Source organism: Pogoniulus pusillus, chromosome 16, assembly GCF_015220805.1.
Source record: "Pogoniulus pusillus isolate bPogPus1 chromosome 16, bPogPus1.pri, whole genome shotgun sequence".
NCBI classification, from domain to species: Eukaryota; Metazoa; Chordata; class Aves; order Piciformes; family Lybiidae; genus Pogoniulus; species Pogoniulus pusillus.
Window position 1 is genome coordinate 17,418,720 of NC_087279.1, and position 24,065 is coordinate 17,442,784.

The window sequence follows — 24,065 nt, forward strand, 5'->3', positions numbered from 1 at the left end:
CCATCCTAGCCACCCATGCTGACTTGGCATCTGTCAGTGCTCTGGATGAGTAGAGAGCTGGTCCTTATGCTCTGTCCGTCTTTGCCTTTTAGGGTTAGTTTTTTCATCCCAGTACTCCTGCTTCGTGCTATCAGACATGATGATTGCTTTCCCAAAGTGTCATCTCCTATCCCAAACCCAGGTTTCTGGCCATGCTGTGGGACCAGGAAGCTTGCAGCCTTGAGGGATGAATTCTGCAGTGCCTTGCTACCTCTTTATCAGCATGCAAGTAAGATGCAGGCAGTTGTGGGGCACATCAATGGATTTTGACAAAGGCCTCTTTTGAAGCTGGGGTGGATGATTGTTGGCTGAGGAGAGGGAGGCAACCCCATCTAGGTCTTGCAGCAGCTGTGACCAGCCCAGTGGCCATTTTTGAGGTCAAACTGTGTCCTCTGCAGTGTGGGAAGAAAGGGGGTAGGGTGAACTTGGTGCTTGCATGGTTGCACTGCTGGCTTTGTTCCTGGCGGCAGGTTTCTCTCTCTGTGTTTATGTGTACACATACACGTGCGTGGGAAATGGCACACGCAAGCCTGCGCTGCTGTCTCACCGGCGGTGTGGCCTCGCTGCAGGGCGAGCCTGTGCTCCATCACTTGCTGCCCAGCCAGTGCAGGGCTGTGAGTGTAGCTTTGGTCTTGCTCTCCCAGTTGGCATGAGTGCATTCAGGCTGCGCTGCATTATTTTATTGCAGCCTGTTTCAGGGCTGGGCTTGGCTCCAGGCTGTCTGCTCGGGGTTTTCCATGGTTTTGGGCTGTAGTGTTGATGGGTGCAGTGCAGCCTTCTTCCTGGTGATATTCCCATGGTGGTCCTGGGCTGGGGTCCTCCCTGAGGTGAGATGCTATTTGAGTGCAGCCCCGTGGAGTGAGTGCAGTGTGGTTTAAAGCATGTTCCAGCAGAGGAGCTGCCCTGCCGTTAGCTGTACCGTGACCTCTCTGTAGGGGTGTGACAGGAGGGAAATGCCCTTTGGCCCCTGCACCACCCTTCCCAGGCTGCTCCCGAGGACAGGCAGTTTGGGCTGTGCAGGCACTCGTGCTTTGGCCTAGGCCTGCCTGCCCCATTCTGGGCTTGAACCCATCTTTAGTTCAATCCAGGTCTCTGGAACCCCAATCAGTTAACCCTGGAGACAGCAGATAAACCAAACCACACATTCCGTCTTACTTTTAATAGTTGCTACTGATGGTTTTAAGCAGGGCTGGATGACAGCTCTACTGCTGTCAGGTCACTAGGACGAGATGCTGCTGCCGAAGTATATTTAGGAGCAGAAATCTCAGAGGAGCTCTGCAGTGTCACTTTTCAGCTCATCCCAGCTCTGCCTTGCTTTGCTCTCATTCCAACTCTTGAGTGGTAGTTCCCTACGTTAATTTGGGAATCTCCTGTTGGGATTTCTAGCCCTGCTTTCTGGCATCAGCCTGACCTCTAGCTCTCCCACTCCCTGAAATAGAAGCAATGAGTCATAGAAAGGCACCAAGAAAGTGACTTTGCAGTTCCGCTTGCCCGTTCTGTTAGGGTGATGCTCCTGCTGGCATGCTCATGCCGCACCAGCTCCCACTTTTGCCTCTGTCGTTCCTCACTCCTCCTCCTCCTCTCTGTGGCATTTTGCTGGCACATGAGTTTCACGTTGATGCTGATCTCCTTATGAGGCAGCTGTCTGTGCCGTTCCTGAAGGGGCTCAGCTTGGTTTACCAGCAGTCTGTGGCAGCTTGGTGAGAGCCGTGCTGGTTTCCTGGCAAGCTGGCAGGAAACCGCACTGCCTGCCGCTGCCGGGCCGGCGGCTTTGGGAGATAACTGGTGGGGCTGTGCCGACAGTGCCACTCGGCCTCGCGGCGGTGTGGTTTGGGGCTAATCAGCTCTGATCTGGGGCGCTTGTGGTTAGGCTCTTACTGACAAGCCCTTAAAAATGAACGTGCTGGGCACTGTAGCTGTCCTTTGCACTTGTCTCCGGGGAGTGCTGTGACTCTGTGCTCCTTGCTAGAGGACTCCCAATGTTGAGAAGGTGGTGGGAATGGGGCACTAGGACCATGGGGATGATTTAAAGGGGGTGGTTGCTTCACGCTTTGTCTTCACACCTTGCAGAACTTGGCTTTGGCCTCAATGTTGCTTGTAAGCTGTTGGCTGTTCTCTTGGAGGTGGATGTGTTGTGGGGTGGAAGAGAGCAGAGTGATGAGCACATGCGTAGGGGAGAGCTGTTGGACTTGATAGATATGTAGAGAGGTTTTGGAAGTGGTGTGGAAGCTTTGCCCAAAGTGCTGGAAGGCCAGCAGCCTGGTGGGGCTGCAGAGGTGACTGAGGTCTTTGTGTTCATTGGGAGCAGAAGAGGGGAAAAGGTCTTTCCCCTCAGGCCTCTTCCTTGCTGGGTCTGTGGCTTGAGTATTGGGCAATGGAATTGAGGGATTGCTATATGGGCTGCTGGAGTACCTGTGTGACCCAGCTGCTCACCTGATGATGATGCAGCCCCACCAAGGTTTGTGTGGGGTCTGGCTGGTGGGCCCCATGCTACCCTGCTGTTATGGCATGTGCAGTCAGGTGCACTCTGATGCCAGCATCTTGCCCTGCCCAGTCTGCGATGTCAGCAGAGCTGGGCAGTCACTGCGGGCAATATTTCCTACCTGTGCCACTCCCTGGTTAACCTCTTGCAGGTTATCCCAGGATGAGTCAGAGATGGATGATAAGGAGAGGGAGTCTCTCCTCCTCCCACGCTTTTCCAGCCGCTTTTCTGTGGTGGCTGGGATGGGGAACTGAGGGCTCAGCTTGTGTCCTGGCTATGGACCTTGGGAGTGATGGTCCCTCCCTGGGTTGTTGGGTTGTGATGATGACCAGTCCAGAGCTGTGGAACAGGCTGCCCAGAGAGGTTGCAGAGTCTCTTTCTCTGGAGACATTCCAAACCTGCCTGGATGTGGTCCTGGGCAACCTGCTCTGGGTGGCCCTGCTTTAATAGGGGTGTTGTACTAGGTGATCTTCAGAGGTGCTTTTAGGCCCCCATCATGCTGGGATTTTGTGTTGGTGGAATGGGCTGTGTGCTGGCAGTGGGGTGTGCACAACCCCCAGCAGTACTCATGCCTGTTGAGCAGCTGTGGAGGGTAGGCCTGTCTGCATTGGTTGTCCGTGGCCATCTCCCCGTTGCTGGGGATGCAAAGGTCACACTGGTGTGGAGCTTTTGGCTGGCTCTCTGCTGCTGTGATGGGCCCCAACCATGGCACAGCAGCATGCAGAGCTCTCCATCCTCTCTGCCTGTGCCCCCTTGTCTCTCTGGAGCCTCTCAAGCCAACTGCCTAATGGCTGTCCCTGAATTTCTTAATGGATATAAATGCCAGCAGGATGTGCTTCTCCTTGCTGTGCCTGCTTGCTCCTGCCCACAGCCCTCCTGGGCTTTGTCAGACAGGCAGGTGGCAGGGGCAGCAGGCAGTGTGCCAGGGCTCTCAGCCCTCCCAGCTCCTTTAAAATGTACTTTCAAGATCCTCCCATGTAGGGGCTTGGGCTGTGCTTGTTGCAAAATGTTTTTTATTAATCTAGTGCCAGTGTCACATTGGAGCAGGGCAGGGGCAACAGGCTGGGGTTCTCCTCTTAAGACTTGTTAGCAGCCATCCGTGGCTAACACTTTGGTGCTGCTGGTGGTCTTAAAAGCAGGTCAGGGCCAGTTATGCTACACTGAGATGTTTGTCAGTGGTAGGTGTGCCAGAGCGCACTGCAAGGGTGCTGGCTGTGGGGATGTGCCACTGAGGTTCAGCCAGCAGCTGCAGGTGAGCTCAAAAGCAGCTTCTGTTCCTTCCAAGGGAGCTTGGGTGGGGATGAGGCAGGGCGGTGCCTCTTGGAGGGAACCAGTGGCTGGTGACTGGGGATGGGATGGTGAGACAAGGGGCGTGGCAGCTCCATGACTGGGACATGCTATGTGCAGCAATGTGCAACTGGCCAGAGTTGTCTTTACCATCTTACAGGCTCCTTTGGTCCCTGCACCCCATCTTCCTGTGGGGCAGGAGGTGGTGGGGGATGTCTTGTAAGGCTGCTTGCTGGAAAGGTGTGAAGCAGCAGGGTCTCTGCTGGGTGAATGGAGCAGGCTTGATACCATGAAGTGAGTCCTCCTAACCCTGCTCTTGTCTTTCTCTCTCTCTAGGGCTGACCAGACTGGCTGTGCCCACAATGTCCTGAATGCAGAGAACAGTGGAAGCAGAGGAGACTGTGTCCTGTTAGCTCCTCCTCCCTCCCTCATCCCTTTAGTTTGGATTTGTTTCTATTTATTTTGTGGCTGGGTTTGGGCATGGCCTTGGCTGGATGTGAGGCTGCTGCAATGTGGCTCTTTTGGCTCAAGCACCACTTGTCCATTAATGTTTGGACCTTGCTGCTCTTGGGGAGCACCTGGCTACCGCTGGCGGAAGGCAGCCCCAAGTCTCCCTTTAGGACTTTCCCGGTTTCAGACTGGAGCTTGACACACTTGGTGGTCCACAACAAAACTGGGGAGGTCTACGTGGGGGCTGTCAATCGGATCTACAAGCTCTCCAATAACCTCACGCTCCTTCGGACCCACGTGACAGGGCCTGTGGAGGACAATGAGAAGTGTTACCCTCCGCCCAGTGTTCAGTCCTGCCCGCACGGGCTGGTCACCACCAACAATGTGAACAAACTGCTGCTGGTGGACTACTCGGGGAACAGGTTGATCGCTTGTGGCAGTGCCTCCCAAGGTATTTGCCAGTTCCTGCGGCTGGATGACCTCTTCAAGTTGGGTGAGCCCCACCACCGCAAGGAGCACTACCTCTCCAGTGTCAATGAGTCAGGCACCATGTCTGGGGTCATCATCGAGGTGCTGAATGGGCAGAACAAGCTCTTCATTGGGACGCCCATTGATGGGAAGTCAGAGTACTTCCCTACGCTCTCTAGCCGCAAGCTGATGGCCAATGAGGAGAACGCGGAGATGTTTGGCTTTGTGTATCAGGATGAGTTTGTGTCCTCCCAGCTCAAGATCCCCTCGGATACGCTCTCCAAGTTCCCCACCTTTGACATCTACTACATCTACAGCTTCAGCAGCGAGCAGTTTGTTTACTATTTGACCCTACAGTTGGACACCCAGCTCACCTCACCCGACTCCACTGGGGAGCAGTTTTTCACCTCCAAGATTGTCCGCCTCTGCGTGGATGACCCCAAGTTCTACTCCTATGTGGAGTTCCCCATCGGCTGTGTGCAGGACGGCATTGAGTACCGCCTCATCCAGGACGCCTACCTGACCAAGCCTGGCAAGGCTTTGGCCAAGTACCTGGGCATCTCAGAGCGGGAGGATATCCTCTTCACCATCTTCTCCCAGGGCCAGAAAAACAGGGTTAAGCCTCCCAAGGAGTCTGTGCTCTGCCTCTTCACGTTGAAGAAGATCAAGGATAAGATCAAGGAGCGTATCCAGTCGTGTTACAGAGGGGAAGGGAAGCTCTCGCTGCCCTGGCTCTTGAATAAGGAGCTGGGCTGCATCAACTCGGTAAGTTACCACTTGTCTCTGTCCATTCCAGACTGATTCTGCTTCTGGCAGGTGGTCCGATGGACCTTTCCCCGTGAAACTGACCTGACCTGTATTTTCCTGGTGGGAGGACTGGTGCTGTTAGGGCTCAGCTTGCTCTGTGGACATCATAGCTTCATTGTGAGACAGCCACTGGGGTTTGGGTCACCTGTGGAGACCCCCAAGCAAGAGGTCCTAAGCCAATGCAGGTGCCTGTTTCTGTGCCCCTGCCTTTTGAATCTGGGGAGTGTTGGTGAGTTTGACTCAGGGGATGCAGGTTGTTCAGTCCTCCAGGCATCTGCTGCAGCTCTGCTGGGGAGTGTTCTGCAGATGGCAGGTGTGAATTTGTGAGTGTTGTCAGTTGGAGCTTGGCAGTGGCTGAGTAGCAGGTATCTGGGGCAGTGGGATGCAGGAAACAGGGACTAGAGACCTGATATAAGGAAATTGAGAGAATGGTGGTTCTGGGCACAAGATGCCATCAGCAAGATGGGTTTTGAGCATGAGCAGTGCAATCTGTCATCCAGAGATGCAAGCAATGAACACTAGCATCCCAGAGGAGTGATTCCCAACCAAAGGAGTGCTCCCTTCTGTCCCCAGAGATGTGTCCTTCTGCCTGGTGCTCAGATGGGCACGTATGGCCCCAGCTTGTGGCTCAGCTGCTCAGAGTGGGGCACGGGACATATCCTTACTTGCTTCTCTTGGTTTGTTTTCCAGCCAAACTGCTCCTGTTGCTGGAGTTCTTTCCAGGCAATGTTACAAACTTTGAGCAGTCACAGAGAGGCTATGGGTCTGCACTATGGGGAAGTCTTACACTGGGCATCACCAAGCTGGGCTGAATAGTCCCCAGGCAGGGTCAGACACCTGGCAGAGAGAAGTTTGAGGGTGTTAGTGAGTGTGCTTGAGAGAGCCTGGTGGAGGTCTTGACACTCCTGCTGTTGCCCACCTCTCCACCAGCACCCAGCCCAAGCAGTGCTTTGGGCGCTTGGTGGTGGAGGCAGGTGGGTAGGGTATCCCTGTGTAGCAGCTCTGCCTTCCCTCCCACCACCCTCCCCACAGCTCTGAAGGAGACAGCTAACAGCTGGCTGACAAAGTAAAGGGTTTGCTGTCAAGAGCGCTGGGCTCACAAATCAGATTTTGGCTTTGAACTAATTCAATTCTGCTGGAAAATGATGAAATCGTTACACTGCTGCCTGTTGGGTCACGCAGCTGCTGGCTTTGCTGGAGGAGATGCTTGTGCTGCTTCCTGCACTCCTGGCTCATCTCTCCTAGGGCCCCTTGGCAGCACCATGCACCCCAGGTTTGGGGAGGGGGCTCTGCCCCCATGCACTTAGCTTCATGCTAAGAGAGTCCCAGGGTTACTACCCGGTGCCAGCCTGTGTAAGTAGGTGACTCTCAGGATGCTCTTTGGATCCTGCAGATGTGGCTCATGTGGAGTGGATGTGTGACATGATGGGGTGGCTCCTGCTTTCAGATGGGTCATGTTGGGGAGGTGCTGCTCTCCTGCAGGGCAGCCAGGTGGTGTTTTCTGTCCCTGTCCTGCTCCAGCTGCCAAGCAGAGCTGGGCAAGGCGTGACTGGATTGCGAGTCAAGTCCTCAGCCACTTCCCATGCTGAGTGCAAGTCAAACCAGACCCTGTGGAGCATGTAACCTTTCTGGCAGGAATCTCCACGCTCCTAATAAAATGCAGCTACCTCTGGGGTGGGTCATGGCAGTGATGGATCTTTGTGGTGAAGGCTGGCCACAAAATAAAGACCATATTGGGGTTCATTTTTCCATTTTTAAGGAGACAAAATGTAATTGCTTAGGTCAGTAGTTGTTTGGGATTTACACCCATTTGTATGGAAAATATATCCCAGGAGCTCTCTTGCTCCACTTATTTGTGATGGCAAGGGGTTGAGGCTGGTCCTTGCTGGAGAATGCTTTACTGACACTCCACTGCTGGACCTGGAGCAGCATAGGACCAAAGGATGCTCATCTCTCAGTGCTGCAGGGTGGCTGGTGCTGGAGCCAGGAGAAGAGGCTGCCAGGCTTGGCAGCCAGCTCAGATGTTAGTGGTTGCTCCATTAACTGGCAAGCAGAGCAAATTCCTATCTCCTATTTTGCCCTCTTCCATTTTGGGATCCAGTGACCTGGCAGTGGGAAGGGGAGTGGAGCTGGCTTGGAAGTGAGATCCCTCATGCTGGTGTACTCAGAAGTGAGCACAGACTTGCACACACAGTAGAGGCACCTGGCAGGGCCATCCGGTCTGTTCCCCTGCACCAGCTGTGCTGCTTAAATCACTTCTGAGCCTGTCCAGAGATTTTGCTGCTCGTGGTGTTCCACTGAAGAGGGAGTGGGTGTTGTGTAGGCCAGCTTTTCTCTTCTGCTGTGCAGTGCAGGGTCTGTGCTCAGTGCATCTGCCCAGGGTAACCATACCCAAAATGGAGGGACAGTAGTTTGATGCAGCAGGAGTGACAAAGGTGAAGATGCTGCAGCAGGGAGCAATTTCAGATTTCTGAAGTCCTTTACCCCTTGGGCTGGCAGTGCAGGCAGAGCCAGTGCTGGGAGCTGGCAGGACACTGGCAGCAGCTTTCCCTGGGCTGCCCCAAGGAGAAAATGAGTTTTTAGTCTTTGGTGTGAGGCTTGCAGCCCAGCCTGCTAGCAGAGGGCAATGGGTGACGACTAACTGTCCCAGACTGGGCCAGGATAAGCCAACTCCTTTTCTGGTGGCAGTCAGAGAATGCAGGTGTTAATGAACCCTACCACACTAGGATTATTTCTGGGCAGCAATTAACATGCAAAAAATCTTGCATCCCAGCCTGGCACTTGGTACCTGCCTCCTGCAACTCCCTCCGTGGCTCTTTGTCCCCCTCATCTTCTATTGCAGCCCCTGGGAGGGCACAGGGGGATGAAGTGAGCCCGTAAGGGTGTTAAATGGTGAATTCCTGGCTAATTAATAACACTGAGTGGTGTGAGCCTCGCCTCTGCTGTCTGCTCCCTCATTGCTTTCGTAAGTGGGCTTGAAGGAGGCAATGAGACAAGGCACATCAAGGAGACATCCGTTCCCACTCCCTTGGTGCTGTGGAACTGCTTTCCCCCTCCTGCAGGCCAATTCCCTTGGTAAATTCAAGTTCCCTGACCCTTTATGGGGAGGCACATTAGTGCTGAGAGAGAGAAGGGTGTCCTGCTGTGGAGGTGGGGGCTTGGGGTGTTCTGGGGGGCAGGGACAGCTGGGAAGGGTGCCAAAGGAAAGCACTGGAATAAAACCAAAATGAAAAGTAATAATTTAAAGAAAACTACCTCCCGTGTGCAATGGGCTGAGGCCATGCTCCCCGCAAACTCCCGTGCAAATGGGAGAGCAGGCAGAGCATGACACCTCCTGCAGATCCCAGCGTCTGCCAGCTGAAATGCTGCAAGGTCACTGGCCCTCTAGGGCTGTGGTGTGTGTCAGCCGCTGCTGGCGCTGGCCAGCGGACAGCCGTCCCTCTGTCCCTCCATCCCTCCACCTCGCCTCTCTCCGCAGCCTGCATCTCGCGGGGATGCTGCTGGGGACCCTGGTACTGCTGCCCTTGGCCCGACCTCGCCGTGCCGCCTGCCTGCGCTTCCCTACCGCGGCAGTTTGCTGTTAATGAGCTAATTGTCGGCGTAATTATTTATCGAGGTGGTGTCGGCGTCGCAGTGGTGACGGCGGGGGCTCCTCGCGGTCCCGGAGCGCAGCTGTATTTGTCGTTTCCCAGAGTTTGTTGAGACAAAGCAGAGAGGAGCAAACAGGGTAAACATCTCTCCTCTTGCATATTCAGCAGCCGAGGAGTTGGGGAAGCTGCAGACTGAGTGCAGAGAGAGCAGAAACTGCACCCGGTGGCTGAAAGAGCTAAGTAGCTTCGTGGTGTTGCCCTTAACTTGCCTGCTACTGCCGGTGGACGGGTGGAAGGTGTTGGGCTGCCTTACTGGAATGTGGAGGAGTTGTCAGGGCCAGAGTGTGGTTGGTTTTTTTCCCCCAGCAAAGTGTCTGGGTGGAAGCTGGGTGTCAGTTGGAACATTGCTCCTGTCCTGCTCCATGGTCAGTTGGAACATTGCTCCTGTCCTGCTGCTGTCCTGTTCCTGTCCTCTGCATTACCTAGCCCGGTGAGGATGGCCAGTGCATGTGCTGGCTGATGAACAGGAGATGGTGCTTGCAAGGCTGGGGTTCAGAGGAATGCTAGAGAGGTCCTAGTCTCCCTTCCCTCCTTCTCTGTGGTTACACAGGCACCTGTTCCTCTTTTGGGGTCATGTTTCTGTTTTGGAGTCCCCACATCTCTTAAGAGCACCCCCAGTTTAGGGAAGGACAAGCAAAGGTCAGGCAGGGAAGTGAGCTGATCTTTGTCTGTGTGCTAATTCAGGCACCCATCACAAACAGATTAGAGTAACCGAGGAGCAGCCAGCCTCCACACATCGCCTGGGGAGGCTGAACGTGACCAGCTGGCCTCAGTCCTGGTCCTCCCTGCTGGAATGCTGGCATGGCACTGAGTCACCACAGCAGCCAGGAGCAGGACTGCTGGCCTTGGGGCCAGCATAGCAAGGAGGACTGTGGCTGCAGGAGGCTGAAACCACTGTGGCTGCCAGTGCATTGCGCCGAGGCACGGAAAACCAGAATGTTTTCCCACCTCATGTTTCTTCCTCATTGTGCATGACTAGAAGTTGCTGGTGGGAGCCAGTCTGGGCTGACCCTCACAGTAGTGAGTGGAATCATGGACCTATGGACTGCCCTTGTGTACGTGGAGCTTGGGAGCTCAGCGTTTTCCCATATGCTCCATGCACATGCTGTATGGATTTAAAACCCCTTGGGGATTGGCATGCATTTGGAGGCTGCTGCTTGCCAAAAAACCTCTCTCCCCTTTACATCCAAAGTTACATAAGGAATGTCGTGAAGCGGAAAAATCCCATGGCTGGCGCAGGCTGTCTCACCATCGGCCATTCCTGCCTTGCTGCCCTAGCCTCCTGCACCCAGGCTTGCTGCTGCCTGGGGATTTGGCTGGAGTCCATGGCTGCCTCAGACGAGCCAGGGGCTGCTGGGGGTGAATTGTCATGGTGCTATGAGTACTACATGAGGCCTAGCGTGGGACCTCTGGGAGGCCAGTGTGCCCCCTGGGTCAGATACACATGGCCAGGATCTGTTGTTCTGCTCAGCAGGTCAGAGGAATGTGCTGTGGATGCTCAGTGGAGGGGGTGAATGTTGCAGAGCTGGTCCTGGTCTTGCTTCCTGGCCAGCACCTGACTTTTGCAGGGGTCATCCCTGTGGCTTTGCTTTGCCTATCAGCAGGACTGGCCTTGCTAGATGTCCCTGCCATCACAGCTTCAAGGGCAGAAGGGCTGGTGCAGCTCTGCCTTGGCCTCTTCTTGGACAGAGCTAACAGAAGCTTCTCTCAGACCTGTGGGCGAGTGCTGCAGCGAGCCAGGCGCCTTGTCTGGGACAAGGTAGTGTTAGAAATATGTGGGGATTTCCCAAAGACATTCCTGCAGGAGTGGGAACTGGGCTGGCTGGTGGGTAGCCTTTGCTGGAGGCTCTGCTCTGTGAAGTGAAGCTCTTTCAGGAGCCCAGACATGGCCTTGGCTGGGAAGTGTTTTGTCTCCCAGGAAAGTTTGGAGTGCAGGATTCTGCTCCTCCTGTCTTACTGCCAAACTGTTCTCTTGTTGAAGTTGGTGTTAGGGTAAGAAAGAGGTTGTTGTGCTGGGAAGTTCTTGTTGGCATCTGCAATATCTGAGGTGGCTGTGGCAAGGGCAGAAGGGGAGCAGGGATGCTGCTCTGGATACCAGTGGATTTGTAAGTGCTGCTCTATAAGATGCAGAGGGTGCCTTGGTCTAAAAGCTTGTTCAGCTACAGAGAGAGGCTGCATACCTTGGATACGTCCCAGGTACATTACATCAGCACATAGGGAATTTTAGGGAGGCATCAGCTCATCCTTTCCCTCTGTTGGTAAGGTGGGATGTCTGGTACAGGACGGGCAAGGGATGGGGCTACTGAAGCTGCTGTAGCCAATGAAGTGGAGGTGGGATATGGCTGATGGGCATCCAGGAGGTCCAACATGTCACTGGCGAAGTGCCCATCTCTCCTCTGCTTTCTTCTGACAGCCGCTGCAGATCGACGACAATTTCTGTGGGCAGGATTTTAACCAGCCCCTGGGTGGCACCGTCACCATCGAGGGCACCCCACTCTTCGTGGACAAGGAAGATGGCATGACCTCAGTGGCTGCCTACGACTACAGAGGACAAACTGTTGTCTTTGCGGGCACACGGAGCGGGAGGATCAAAAAGGTAAGAAAGCTCTGGGTGATGCTGGTGGGGAGGGACTACCTCTTGCCTTGCCACTCCTTCGAGGGTACAGGTGAGACTGTGCCTCCATCATCGCATGAGCTGGTATGTTGAGGGTAACATGCGAAGAGACAGCGAGAGGCAATTTCCACTTGCTCCTCTTTGCTAACCGAGTTTACAAAAGCTCTGTCTTTGGAGTGGTTGTAACAAGGGAAGTTGAGTCCTGGCCACTGGTGGCTGTGATCCTGTTCTGCCTCAGGGCCAGGTGTGTTTGTCCTGCAGCTGCCATGGGCTGGGCTCTGGCCAGATCTGAATGACTTTGCTATTGACCTGGGCTGGCTGTGTGCTGATGGCTCTAGCCCGGTGTGGAGGAGACTTCTCTTCCTGTACCCTGCCACGGCACAAAAGGTTGCTTGTTGGTGGCAATTAGCAAATAGCTCTGTGTGTGCCTTTCTCTGCCTGCATCTCCACAGGGCACAGATTTCCTGTTATCATAACATCATGCCCGTAATTACAGCTGTACATGCCCTGTCTAAATACAGCTTGCAGTAACTGCATCCTCGGCCTGGGAAGCCAGTGCAAAGGTCCTGGTATGGTCTCTGCCAGGGGCAAGAGGACCAGGGCTTGGCTGAGGGATCTGGCCCATTGTTCTATGAGTTATAAGGTGCTCCAGCACCTGTCCTGGGTACAGCACCCTGCATTTTTGCTGCTTGTCCTCATCTGTGCTGGTCAAGATGCCCTGGAGGAGGCAAGGTGGATTCCCTGGAAGGAATCAGGAGCAGGATGATAGTCCCCATATATCCCACTTGCCCTGCCTCTACTCCTTGCAACCTGTTTGTGGCCTTGTGTGTTTAGGGGGCAGGAGGGGAACATGTGCAGCATGTTTTGGGTGCTGGGGTGGGGAGCAGGATGCTGGTGGTCCTCTCCAGCACCACATCCTCTGCTTGGCTTTCTGTGGTCCTTGGTGTGGGGCACAGTGGCGCCAGGGTTGAGCAGGGCTGCAGGGAGCTGACAGAGTCAGCTCATCCTCCCTTCCGGATCGATGAGGGATCCTGGGGGACTGGTGTCGCATTGCTGCCAGCTTCTGCCGCTGGGCTCCAGATGGGAGATTTTAAATGGGAATGGGAAGGAGAGGAGCATGTGGGAGGAGGGTTTGCAAAGCCACGGGAACAGTGTTACACCTCTAGTTCCTTGTTTATCTAGAGAGACTGGCAGTTGCTTTTTACACAACAGATTTAGGGGTTTCTTCTCCTTCCCTTTTTCAGTTTTTCTCTGGTCTTTGCACCTTTAGATCCACTTAGCAAGCAGTGATCTGGGGTGCATGCCTGGCCATGGTGCAGACTGTGCAGTACAAAGCTGTGGCAGAGGCCAAGACTTGGAACCCAGCTGTGGTTTGAGCATCCTTCTCTCCTGCAAGGCTTTCATCAGCTTGTTTTCCTGTTCTCTAAACTCTGTGCACCAGAGAGCTGATCTGTCTATCTGGCCCTGTAGGACAGAAGGACAAGAAGCTGGAGCTTCATGGAGAACAAAGAATTCTGAGTCCTGTCCTGGCACTGGAATGCTAGGCAGGTTTCATAGTCTGCTTGGAGCTCCCAAGCCCCCTTGGTTTGCAGGGGTTGCTGATGACAGAGTGGTGGCACTTTGAAGGCTCCAAGCCTTGTATTGCCAAGTCTCCATGCTCCTTGCTGTGACCTTGGGGTGGGTAGCTCAGCCTTTCTGCGGCAGCCCCTGCCTGGCTGCCCAGCAAAGTGCTGCCTCAGCAGCTACCTGATCCTGCTGCTGGTGGGACCGGAGGGAGGGAAGGGCTCCCTGCTGCCTGAGGAGCATGAGGAGGGAGGCTGCTGATCTGTTTCTGAGTGGTGCCAACATGTCTCCTATTATTGATGCAGCAGTGTGGTCAAGGTGGTTTCCCCAGGCAGAGGGTGAGGGAGGGGTGCATGTCCCAGCAGTGGTCACAATCCCTCTGCTTTGAAGCTGTTGGCGTTTCCACCATCCCCTTGGCAAGCACCTAAGTTAGGCTTGGTGCAGCCTGGTGGCTTCTGTGCCCTCCTGCCTGTTCCACCTACCCTTTCTGGCACACCCTAGCATCCCCTGTGGGGAGAGAGGGGCTGTGCTGACAGCTGGGTGCTCCTCTCCCCGCTCCCAGGAGCCTTGTGAAGGATGCTGCTCTGCCGCAGGGGCACTGATCTCACCATCTGGGCTGGGGTAAGGTCAGGGCAGAGTCACTGCTGTGTCTGGATTTTCCTTGGATGGCAACTCCCATATCCAGCATTTGTCCAGGCTGTTGTGTGCAGACAGAGCCTCCCTTTGTCCCCCCCAAAAAGCTACACGAGCCTCTGGCTGCCCTGCAGCCTCTCTCCAGCCCTGCTGCCAACAGTTGCTGCTGTGAGGCTGGGGTGCTGGGCAACACCTGCTGCCACTGCAGCTGCAGGGAGACCCTAATTTTGGTGGGGTGTGTTTAGAAAGATAATGCAAGCAATGTCAGAGTTGCAAACCTGGCAATGGGAGAGGGGCTGTAGGCTGGGGAAGCACTGGAGGAGGTGGACATAGGGGACCCCGAGCAGGATGCTCAGGTCGCAGCAGTGAAGGCGATGGCAGCCTGCTTGCAGCCTTGTCCCTGCGGGGTTACCAGGCAGGCACAGTTATCTTTGGCTGGCCCTGAGTTATATGCAGAGGCCAGACTTGGAAAGCCCTGGGCCCCGTGTGCTTGTTGTCCTCTGTGCCAGCAGTCATGGGACTGGGGCACTCGGGGGACTGCTGGCGCTGCCTGGGTGAGCAGCGTGCGGGGATGACTTCTCACGCTGCGCTGCGGGGGCTGGCGCTCAGCCACTTCCTCCACGCTCCCGAGCTGGTGCGTCAGGGACCCGGCCGTGCACCCTGTGGGCTGAGGATGCTGTGGATGGGGAAGTGAAATGGGGACGTGAGCCATGAGCATGCTGCAGTGGGGATGTCCAGGGGACATTTGTGCAAGGGCAGAGAGACTTGCTTCTCAATGCCTGGGGTTTTCCTGGAAGGAAACCTGGAAACCACCTGTCCTCTCTGGGCAATCTTGTGCTGGGCAGCTGTCATTTTCCCAGGGTGTGTTTCCTGTTCTTTGAGTGGACAGAAAACTGCGTGTGTGAAGGCAGTCAGAGTGCTCAGTCACCTGCTGGAAAGGCATATTTTACACTGCACCTGTAGTTGCCTCTTGACCAGTGCATCCCAAGGACTCTGTATTGTGTGTGCTTTGATGTGTTGTATGGAGAGAAGGAAGGAGGATGATGCTGGAAGGGGTGTGATGGTGCAGCCCCCTCCCCAATAACTGCGCTGTGCTGGGCTGGTGACTCCAAGCTGGGGCAGTGGGGTATCCTGGGAGGTGCAGCACAGACAGGACTGCCCTCGTTAGTTTGCCATCTGCTCCTCGTTATGCAAACAAGGGACTGCCTTAGGCCTCCACCGAGCTCCAGTGTGGCCCTTGTGGGTTGACCCAGTTTTGGGTTCTGTCTGGTTATTTCTGGGGGAATGAGCTGAGCTCCTTTCTCAAAGCAGTTGGTGGCTCTGCTGCTGTGGAGCAAGAAGGCTGCAATCTCTCCCTCCTGCCACAGACCCTCAGGAGATACCCAGCACCACCTGAGATCTAAATGCTGGAGATCCCTAATGTGGGCAAAGTTATGGGATGGTGCAGCCAATGCATCCCATCCAGGACAGCATTGGACTACACATCCCTCACACACAGCCAAGCTCCTGCTTTCTGAGGGTGATCTGGCTACCAAGTCACCACTGTCCAGAAAGCAGCTGGCTCTGGGGTGAGGGTTCATGTCTCACATGCATCAGGACGTGTCTCCATTGGGAATCTGCTCCCCCCACCCCGGGGCTCGTGCTTGCTGCAGCTTGTTTATTCTCTCCCACGGAAAGCACAGCTGAACTGGCCTCGTATCTGTCTTCTTTGGCTCCTCCACTTCAAGAATAACAAACTCTTCACGCTAAGTGGGTCACCCCCATCCCTACGCAGTGGGATGTGATGCTCCTGTCCTGTCCTGGGGAGGGTCAAGGGGCTCCCGTGCTGCCCTCTGTCCTTCCCTGTGCTTCAGGGACCAGATTTGGCAGCCCGTGGAGGCAGCTCCTTTGAGTAGGCTTCTCTTAAAGCTTTAGAGAAGGATGCTTCGATGTGTTCCAGCCCTTGGCATGTCTGAGTGGTATGGCCCAAGAAGGGGGAAGCTGCTGACCAAAGGCTTTTTGGGAATTTCACTGTTGGCTGCTGGCTCTCTTCCCATCTCAAAAGCCCCCATATGTCAGCCTCTTGGGTATGATGCCTGGCCTGATCGTGGTCCACATGAGCTGGAAGGAGAAGCTGCCAGGCTGCCTGCCCACTCTGCCTAGTGGCTCTGCTTAGTGGCCAGGGTAAGCGGCTAGGGCTGAGAAGGGGCCCTTTGTGTGGCGGTGGCTGAAATCTGGCTCTTGGAGTGAGCAGAAGGGCTCAGCTCCCCTCGTGACCCTACTGCTGGCTACCCTACTTACTGCCTGCACCTCGGCAGGCTTGTGGAGGGGGAGGGGCAAGTTTGGGGCATGAAGCCTGTCCTAGCCCTGGTGGTGTCAGCCAGTGACCCTTGAGGACTCACTGAGCGTCGGACCCTGGAAATCCTCTCCTGCCCGTGTTGCTGCCTCTCCCAGCTGGCTGCCCAGCACAAGGGCCTTTTGTTCCTTCTGCCTCTTCCCTCTGCCCTCTCCTACTCCACCCCTCTTCCCTCCGATGGGGACCCCTCACTCCCTCCTCACATGTACACAGTTCCCTAAGACGCCTGCCCCCAGCGCTGGGAGGAAGATCTGCTCCTTGGAGCGTGCATCCGCGCCTCTCCCCAGTCAGTGGCAGCAGTTTTATTGGCGTGACAAGGTAGCCGACGGTTGCCAAAGTGAATCCATCAAATACCTCTTGGCGGCTCCCCACCCCCTCGAGAGCCCTTGCTGGAGTCGTTAAGCTGTTTTAATCAAGGTGGAGGCTGGAGAACTGCCGTGTTAAGTGGATGAGGGGGTGGGAAGGGGTGGCAGAGCCCTTCCCGTCCCCCGACTCGTGGCGGGGAGCGCTCGGCAGCGCCCCGTTGCTGCTCAGCAGGAAGGGGCCCCGCTTGCCAGCGCCGTGCTTTGTTGAGCCGCCCGGCTCTGAACAGGATGTTTCATTGTTGGAGGAAACAATTAGAAATTCATCGTGAACCGCTGGCCTTGGGGACCGGCCGGGGCGGCGGGGCCGGGGCTGCAGGCAGCTGCCAGCTTCGTCCTCGAGTGACTTCTGGAGGGGGATGCTGCCGATATTCCAGCTCCTGCCTCCTGCGAGATGGATAGGGCTGAACCTTTCCACGCTTCTGTCTCTCCGAGCGATGCTCCAGCACGCCCAGGAAGCCGTGGGGAAGGAGAGGGGAGGTGTCAGTGGGCTCCCTGCCCCTGAACCTCTCTGCTTCCACCCCTGTGCCCCCAGGCTTTTTGACTCGCAAACCATAACCCTCTTTCTTCACCCCCCCCTCCCTCCATCTGCTCTGCGCTCTGCACAAAGCCAGCAGGTGAGCGAGGGCGGGGAGCCTGGCACCCGTCCAGCCGGGGAGGCAGCGGCAGCAGCCAGCCCTGCTCCAGCCTTCTCTGCCGAAAGCGCTGACGGTGCACGTCTCGCCTTGCCCTGGCTCCGGTGCCCGCAGGCACTGTGCCGCCTAACCCCATCCATCAGTCCGCAGCCAGCGGGGAAGGCAGCGCTGCCGCCGGCTTTGCTGGTGTCAGGGCAAGGTGACTTTTGGGAGCAATGCATTGCTCAGGGATGGAGGCAGATCCTGAAAACCCCACGTCTTCAGAAGGGCTGCTGGGTGTGAACCTGGCTTCCAATGTGCCCCAAGAAAGGGGTCTGAGGGCAAGATGCCTTTCAGCAGTCCCCTGAGCCAGCTTGTGCTGCCCCATGGGGTGTGCTCAGAAGCTGGTGGGTCTGTGCAAGCCACACACATCAACACTGCCTTTGCAGCTCTTCCCTGCAGACCACTCCGTGTCCTGGCAGGGGCTGCCGGTTTGGAAAGAGAGGGGAAACAGGGCTGTGAAGGAGAACGTCCCAGAGTCTGCGTGTTTGTGCCTGCGTGCCATCGCTGGGCCTGCCCCATGTTGCAGGGCTGGTTAGGGCAGTCATGACCATGGCTCAGCAAGGTGGAAGAGTGACGGTTTGGGGTCACTGGTGGGGACTCTGAGCCCCTCTAAACCCCTGGGCAAGTCACTGGGGGGCTGCACTAGGAAAAGGCATGTGCAGACTTGCCCATCACTGGGGGCATGTAGTGCTGGCAGTGAGCACTGAGTTTTCTCTCCCTGCTGGTGGGATCGATTTGGCTGGTGAAGCATGAAGCTGCTCAGCATTTTCTGCTGCATCTCTCTGGGGCTGTGGCCCCTGCCTGTGACCCCTATTCTACTAGGAAGAGCGGGAGCATGACTCTTGCTTTGAAACTTGCCTCTGTGGTGGCCCCGTGGGGACAGGACGGGGTGAAAAGCCACCCCATTGAGATGGAAATGAGCTGGGAGGTCCCAGCTCTGTTGGGTCCCTCCTGTTGGAGCCATTGTGCCTATTCACTAGCACAAATGCTGACTAATTTTGGCTTTTTGGGTGGGAGAATAGTTCAGCCTCCCACCAAAGGCAGCAGAGGAGAGGGAGGATGTGGGGAGCTCATGGCTCATCAGGCAAGCAGTGGTTGGAGAGGCAGAGGCTGTGGGTATGCCTGGGTGGGAAGGGACTGTGCTGGTGTTCTGCCTTGCCTTTGTGCAGCTCCATTAACCCAGATTTAATATTGCCCGAGGAATTTGTCCAGAGCCTGTGGCCTGCTGGAGGAGGGAAGATGTGTGCTCAGCAGGGACCAAGGTGGTTTTGGTGTCGTCTGGGTCCTCACATACCCCAGCACTGCCTCAGGTAGAGACATGACAGTGGAGAAGGTCAGCCATCCTCAGTCCCTGTAGGCTGACCTCCTTGCTTCTCCCCTCTGAACTGGGAGGAAAATCTGTCATAGATTGAGAGGGGTGAAGGTGCAGTGTGGCACTTGGGGATGCATACTGCTGGAGCCCATCATCCATCTGTGAGGCTGTGAGACATGGGGTCACTCATTCATCTCCACTGCAGGTCCAGGAGGGAATAGTGCTCAGCCCCAGGGTGTTCAGAAGAGCTACTGTCTGGCCTCTGTTATTCCCTGCCCTTGTTAATTATGGGCTTTTCTGGAATGGAGCTGGAGAAAGGATGGTAGGCAGGCTGATACTGATGAGGAAGGCAGCAGAAAGGTGCCCTGTGGGATTGGCATTGTGAGAAGAAATACAGAGGTGAAGGACAGGAGCAGGAGCTGGGTGCAGACCCCCTTTTTCTCCTGGGAGTTGGCCTTGTTGGGTGACAGGGTATGGGACCAGATTTAAACCCAGACCTGTCAACTATCCAAAAAGCATCCAAGATGGGACCAGAGTGCTCAGCCTTCATCTTGCCTGGGTCATGCTTAGCCTGTGTGGTACAGGGTGAGCAAACTGTGTTGGTAATCCTGCCCAGCCTCGTGGGTAAGAAAATGTCTGGGAGCTTTGCTCATCAAAGGGCAGTGCAGCTGGAGCCACAGCTCCAGAGGTTTAGACATGCCACCTGGCTATGGAAAGAGGGCTCCTGGCCTCGAGGGTGTGCGTGCTAATCCTGGCTTAGGCCACAACAGCAAGGGTAATGCCAAGCATTTCACACGATGGCACTTCACAACGAAATGCATTTAGTGAGCTCTTATTTTAATCCCTTGACTGGATGCAGCTGTGTGGCTGAGGGTGGAGTAGGCTGCTGGGCTGAGCTGAGGTGGTGTGGCAGGGAAGAGCATCTCAGAAGGAGCATCAAAGCCCCAAGTGTAAACATGTCCCATTCTTACTTGTTTCCTCTGGTTTTTTTTTCCTTTTACTCTTATCTCTCCTACCCTCACAAGTGCGAGAAACAGCTCTGTCTGCTGCACACCAGCCCCACATTCTTCCTCTCCTACTCTGGTGGGTCCTCGAGGTTCCCATGTCTCACCTCTGACTGATTGGAGGAGTGAAGTTGAAGGGTTTTGCACTGAATAAACCTTCCTGGAACCTCCCCAGCTGCTTCCAAGTTGGGGCTTTTCCCTATAAACCCTCCCTCTCCCTTTCCTTACCCATTGCAGTTTGGCTGGAGTGGAAGAGCAGGGTTGCAGCAAGACACAGCAGGGAATGTGATGGGCAAGAGGAGTGCCATTGTTTGGGGGTTGGCACTGGATTTTGGGGCCCTCGGGTGCTTTCCCTGGGTGGCCTGTGCTGTACCAGAGCTGATCCTGGCACCTCCCTGCTCTTTGTGCTCCCAGGGACCAGCTGCTGGCATGAAACCTCCCCACGGCAGTGAGAGCAATTGTCTACATAGGAAGCAATAGTAGGAAAGTTTTATTTAATGAGTGCTTAGTTCTTTTAATACTATTTAGCAGCTGGAGAGAAGGAAGAGAGCCAGCACCGTGTGACAGGCTGGCTCTCTGCAGAGTGCAGGCAAGCTGAGGAGGTGGGGAGCATCCCTACGGTCTGGCAGAGCAAGGTAGGACAATGCGATAGTGCTTTGATTTTGCCACGCTCCGTGCTCTTGAGGGCAGCATTGGTCGGTTGCTCTGTGCTGGGACAGAACTGGCATCGCTGTGCTGCTCAGTTCAGGGATGCAGGGCTTGCAAGGATGGGTCATGCTGGTAGAGTTGATGCCAGAGGAAGCATCTCCCTCCCGCTGTAATCCCTGTACGGGCAAAGGAAATGATGCTGGGCTGAAAAAAGCCTGCATGGGTTTTATTAGCTACAACCCTAATGATGTAGTTTGGATTGCTCTCCTGTGTAGATAAAATTTACCAGACCTTGAACAAAGGGGGAAGAAAAGAGTCTCTGTGACCTTGAAGCTGTTCCTTCACTTGTCTTCATTTCATTCCCCTCGGCTGGGGACCCGGGTCAGTTTTGGGTGCTATTTTTGGTCTGATTTGCTCGACGGTTTTCTTTACAAAGCATAAGGTTGTCACCTTTGTTTCTGATACTGCAGAGAGGAGCTGCTTGAGGGAGAAGGAAGAATAAATGAGAAATTTTGCAGTGTTCCTGTGCGTGGCAAAGCTTTGTAATCTGGAAAGATCAAAAGCGCTGGACTGGCCACGCTGAGCTCCTCCCGTGGACACAGTCACAGTTCATGATGCCTGGAGAGGTACAGGATGGCTCTCTGCCCTGCTGGCTGGTGGCTGCTGGGACCAGGTGAAGCCTTTATCCACTCCAAAAGAGTGATGTTTTCTCTTCCCAGGCTGTTTGGCTCACTTCTCCAGGTCTGGCACGGTTGGCTTTGCTTGAAACAGGCTGTTAGCTTAATTCTTCCCTTCTCCCTCCCCCGTGAAGGAAGCCCTGGCAGTGCTTCCCACCTCTGCAGCCGCCTGCCCGCAGGAGCCCTGCTGCTGAAATGGCATCACTTGCCTGTGCCCACATCCCCTTCTCCAGCCTTGCCCCGTACTAACAGACTTGTTGAAACAATAAATGTTGCCATAATTTAATTCTCAGGCAAACAACAGTCCAGGGACAATGTTAAATTCATGCAACTGGCTTAATGCGATGACATTTAATGAAACAATTAGTGCAGCAGTGTGGCTGTGCATGGCTCTGGGGTGGTGGAGGTGTTGCTCCATCCCACCCATGGTCCCTTTCTGGGGACATGCTGGGGAAAGATCGACTCTCTGGGGAAAATGGGGTCGTTCCACAGGCTGAGTATGCTCTTGGGCTGCAGCTTTCCTGTCCTGCTCCTTGATGCTGCAGCGGTGCAAGCTGAGAGCTGGTGGGTCCAAATTCCAAAACTCCATGGTTTGGCTGAGAGGGGAAAGGTTAATGAGAGTATTCTGGGGCAGGAGTGAGCTTGGTCTCTGCAGGCTTTGCCTTCCCTGGTGCTTTCCTCCCTTTGTCTGGAACCCCAGGAAGGTCACTTCAGCTCCCAGCCAAGGCAAGGAGGGGGAGGAGGGGAGTGTCCTTGCTGGGGAGGCTTTTTGCTGAGGGCTGGCCAGGCAGAGGGTTGTCCCTTGTCTGGGCACTAGTGGAGAGTTTGACAATGGATAGGTCCAGGGCCAGGGCTCCTGGCCATATTGCTGCTGGTCTCCAGCTGCTCCTGGAGAACTCTTGTCACTGTTGGTCCCTGGGATGCCTCTGGGCAAGGGCAGGCAGAGCGGGAAGAGAAGCCATTTCCTTGTGCTGGGTCTGCATCTTGTAGAGCCTCTCCTCAGATGATACCTGTGTGAACATACTGTCATCCCCAAACCCTTGCTTTGGGGAACCAGACTGAAGCCTCAAATGCTCCCATGTATGCAGCAGTGGCTCTTCCTGAGGGCACTTGCCTTCAGGCTGCAGTATCCATGGGGCTGTTAAATGAGCCTGTTCCATTTGTAGCAAGAGTTAGAGGTGATGCTGTGCTGGGGGGAGCACAGGCTTGGCTTTGGGTGAGGGTTACAGCTTCCAGAGCAGGTGAGAAGAAGCAGTTTGGAGAGCAGAGAGCCTGGCTGCTTGCTCCAGGGCTGGGTTGGATTTGTGCCACCACACCAGCATCCCTTGGGCACCCTAGCACCAGTAACATGTCCAGAAGAGGCTTCCCTGCTGTTTCTTTCCCTTCAGTGATTGAAAGAGCCCTGTAGATCTTAATTATGTGCTGGCATCCACAGAGCAAACCTGGTGCTGCTGTAGCTGGAGGCTTAATGCTGGCAATGCCACTCACTGGGCCTGGTGGCTGCTGAGGCAAGCAGCTTCCTTGCCTTTTTGGGGACAAATCCTCCTTGCTAGATTGGCAGACCTCTGGAGCCACATGGGTGGGAATTGAGGCAGTGGTGGGTGACAGGATGATGTTAAATGTATGTGGGGATGATTTCACCGTGGCTGTTCTTCAGTCAGGCTTAAGCAGTGTGCAGCTGGAGACACATGGATGCCATCTCCTCACCCTGATGGAGACACCATCCACATGTTCCCAACAGGGCTTTTCTCACCTGCAGAAGTCCTCTTTGACTCTTACATCCTCCTAATCCTCCCAGCAGCGACCTCTACTAAAACCTGAGCACCACCAAACTTGTGTCACTGGTGATGCTTTTCCACACTGGGACTTAAATCTAGGTTTTCACTGAAAGACGCAGCAGAATCTTTCCAGTGGTGGATTTCTGAGCTTGTGGGCAAGCTCAAGGTCTGTGGAGCAGCTTGCAGTCCTGGAAGCTGTGAATGCAGCAGGTTTGCTGGTCTCAGGGCCTGATGGTTCCCTGCTCCATGGCTTTGTTGTGCTTTTTTGTTTCTTTTTTTTTTTTTCTTTTTTGCTTTAACTGGTAGCTGTTGAACGAAATGCAGCAGCTCTCCTGTGAGGACAGACTGAAAGAGTTGGGGCTGTTCAAGCTGGAGAAGAGGAAGCTCCCAGGTGACCTTATTGTGGCCTTTCAGTATCTGAAGGGGGCCTACATAAAAGCTGAGGAGAGACTTTTTAGGGTCTCAGGGAGTGACAGGGCTGGGGGGAATGGAGCAAAGCTGGAGATGGGTAGGTTCAGGCTGGACATGAGCAGGAAGTTCTTCACCATGAGAGTGATGAGAGCCTGGAATGGTTTGCCCAGGGAGGTGGTTGAGGCCCCATCCCTGGAGGTGCTTAAGGCCAGGCTGGCTGAGGCTGTGGCCAGCCTGAGAGTGTCTCTGCCCATGGCAGGGGGTTTAGAACTGGCTGACCTTTTTGGTCTCTTCCAACCCTGACTGATTCTATGATTCAATTGGAAAAAAAAACCCACCCAAAACCACAAACCAGGAAGGAAAAACATGATGCAGTTTTGCTGTGCATGTGTGTGTATACATATATCTGTGTCTGTTTCTCTTTAAAAGCTTCCAGAAATAGGCCTGTCTTGGCCAGGATGGCTGCGTCTGTAATTAGCTTTGGAAAGTGGGTGTCTTAGCGAGGCTGGTGCATTTGCAGCCACGCAGAAAAGGCTCAGCATTGCTGGTGAGGAGCTTGGGGTGTGAGACCAGCAGTGTGCCCAGGTGGCCAAGAGAGCCAGTGGCATCCTGGCCTGCATCAGGAGTGGTGTGGTCAGCAGGAGCAGGGAGGTCATTCTGCCCCTGTGCTCTGCACTGGTTAGACCACACCTTGAGTACTGTGTTCAGTTCTGGGCCCCCCAGTTTAGGAGGGACATTGAGATGCTTGAGCGTGTCCAGAGAAGGGCAACGAGGCTGGGGAGAGGCCTTGAGCACAGCCCTACGAGGAGAGGCTGAGGGAGCTGGGATTGGTTAGCCTGGAGAAGAGGAGGCTCAGGGGTGACCTTAT

At 55.0% G+C, this 24,065-nt stretch overlaps 1 protein-coding gene across 2 annotated transcripts in view; it reads left to right on the forward strand.

Moving 5' to 3' along the window:
• Positions 1–24,065, forward strand: part of PLXNA1 (plexin A1) — a 126,826-nt gene that overhangs the window by 10,376 nt on the left and 92,385 nt on the right. For both annotated transcript variants that reach the window (XM_064156823.1, XM_064156824.1), the window contains exons 2-3: positions 4,145–5,491; positions 11,597–11,779. In XM_064156823.1, coding sequence (XP_064012893.1) covers positions 4,289–5,491; positions 11,597–11,779 — 1,386 coding nt within the window. In that variant the 5' untranslated portion in view covers positions 4,145–4,288. The remainder of the gene's footprint in view (positions 1–4,144; positions 5,492–11,596; positions 11,780–24,065) is intronic.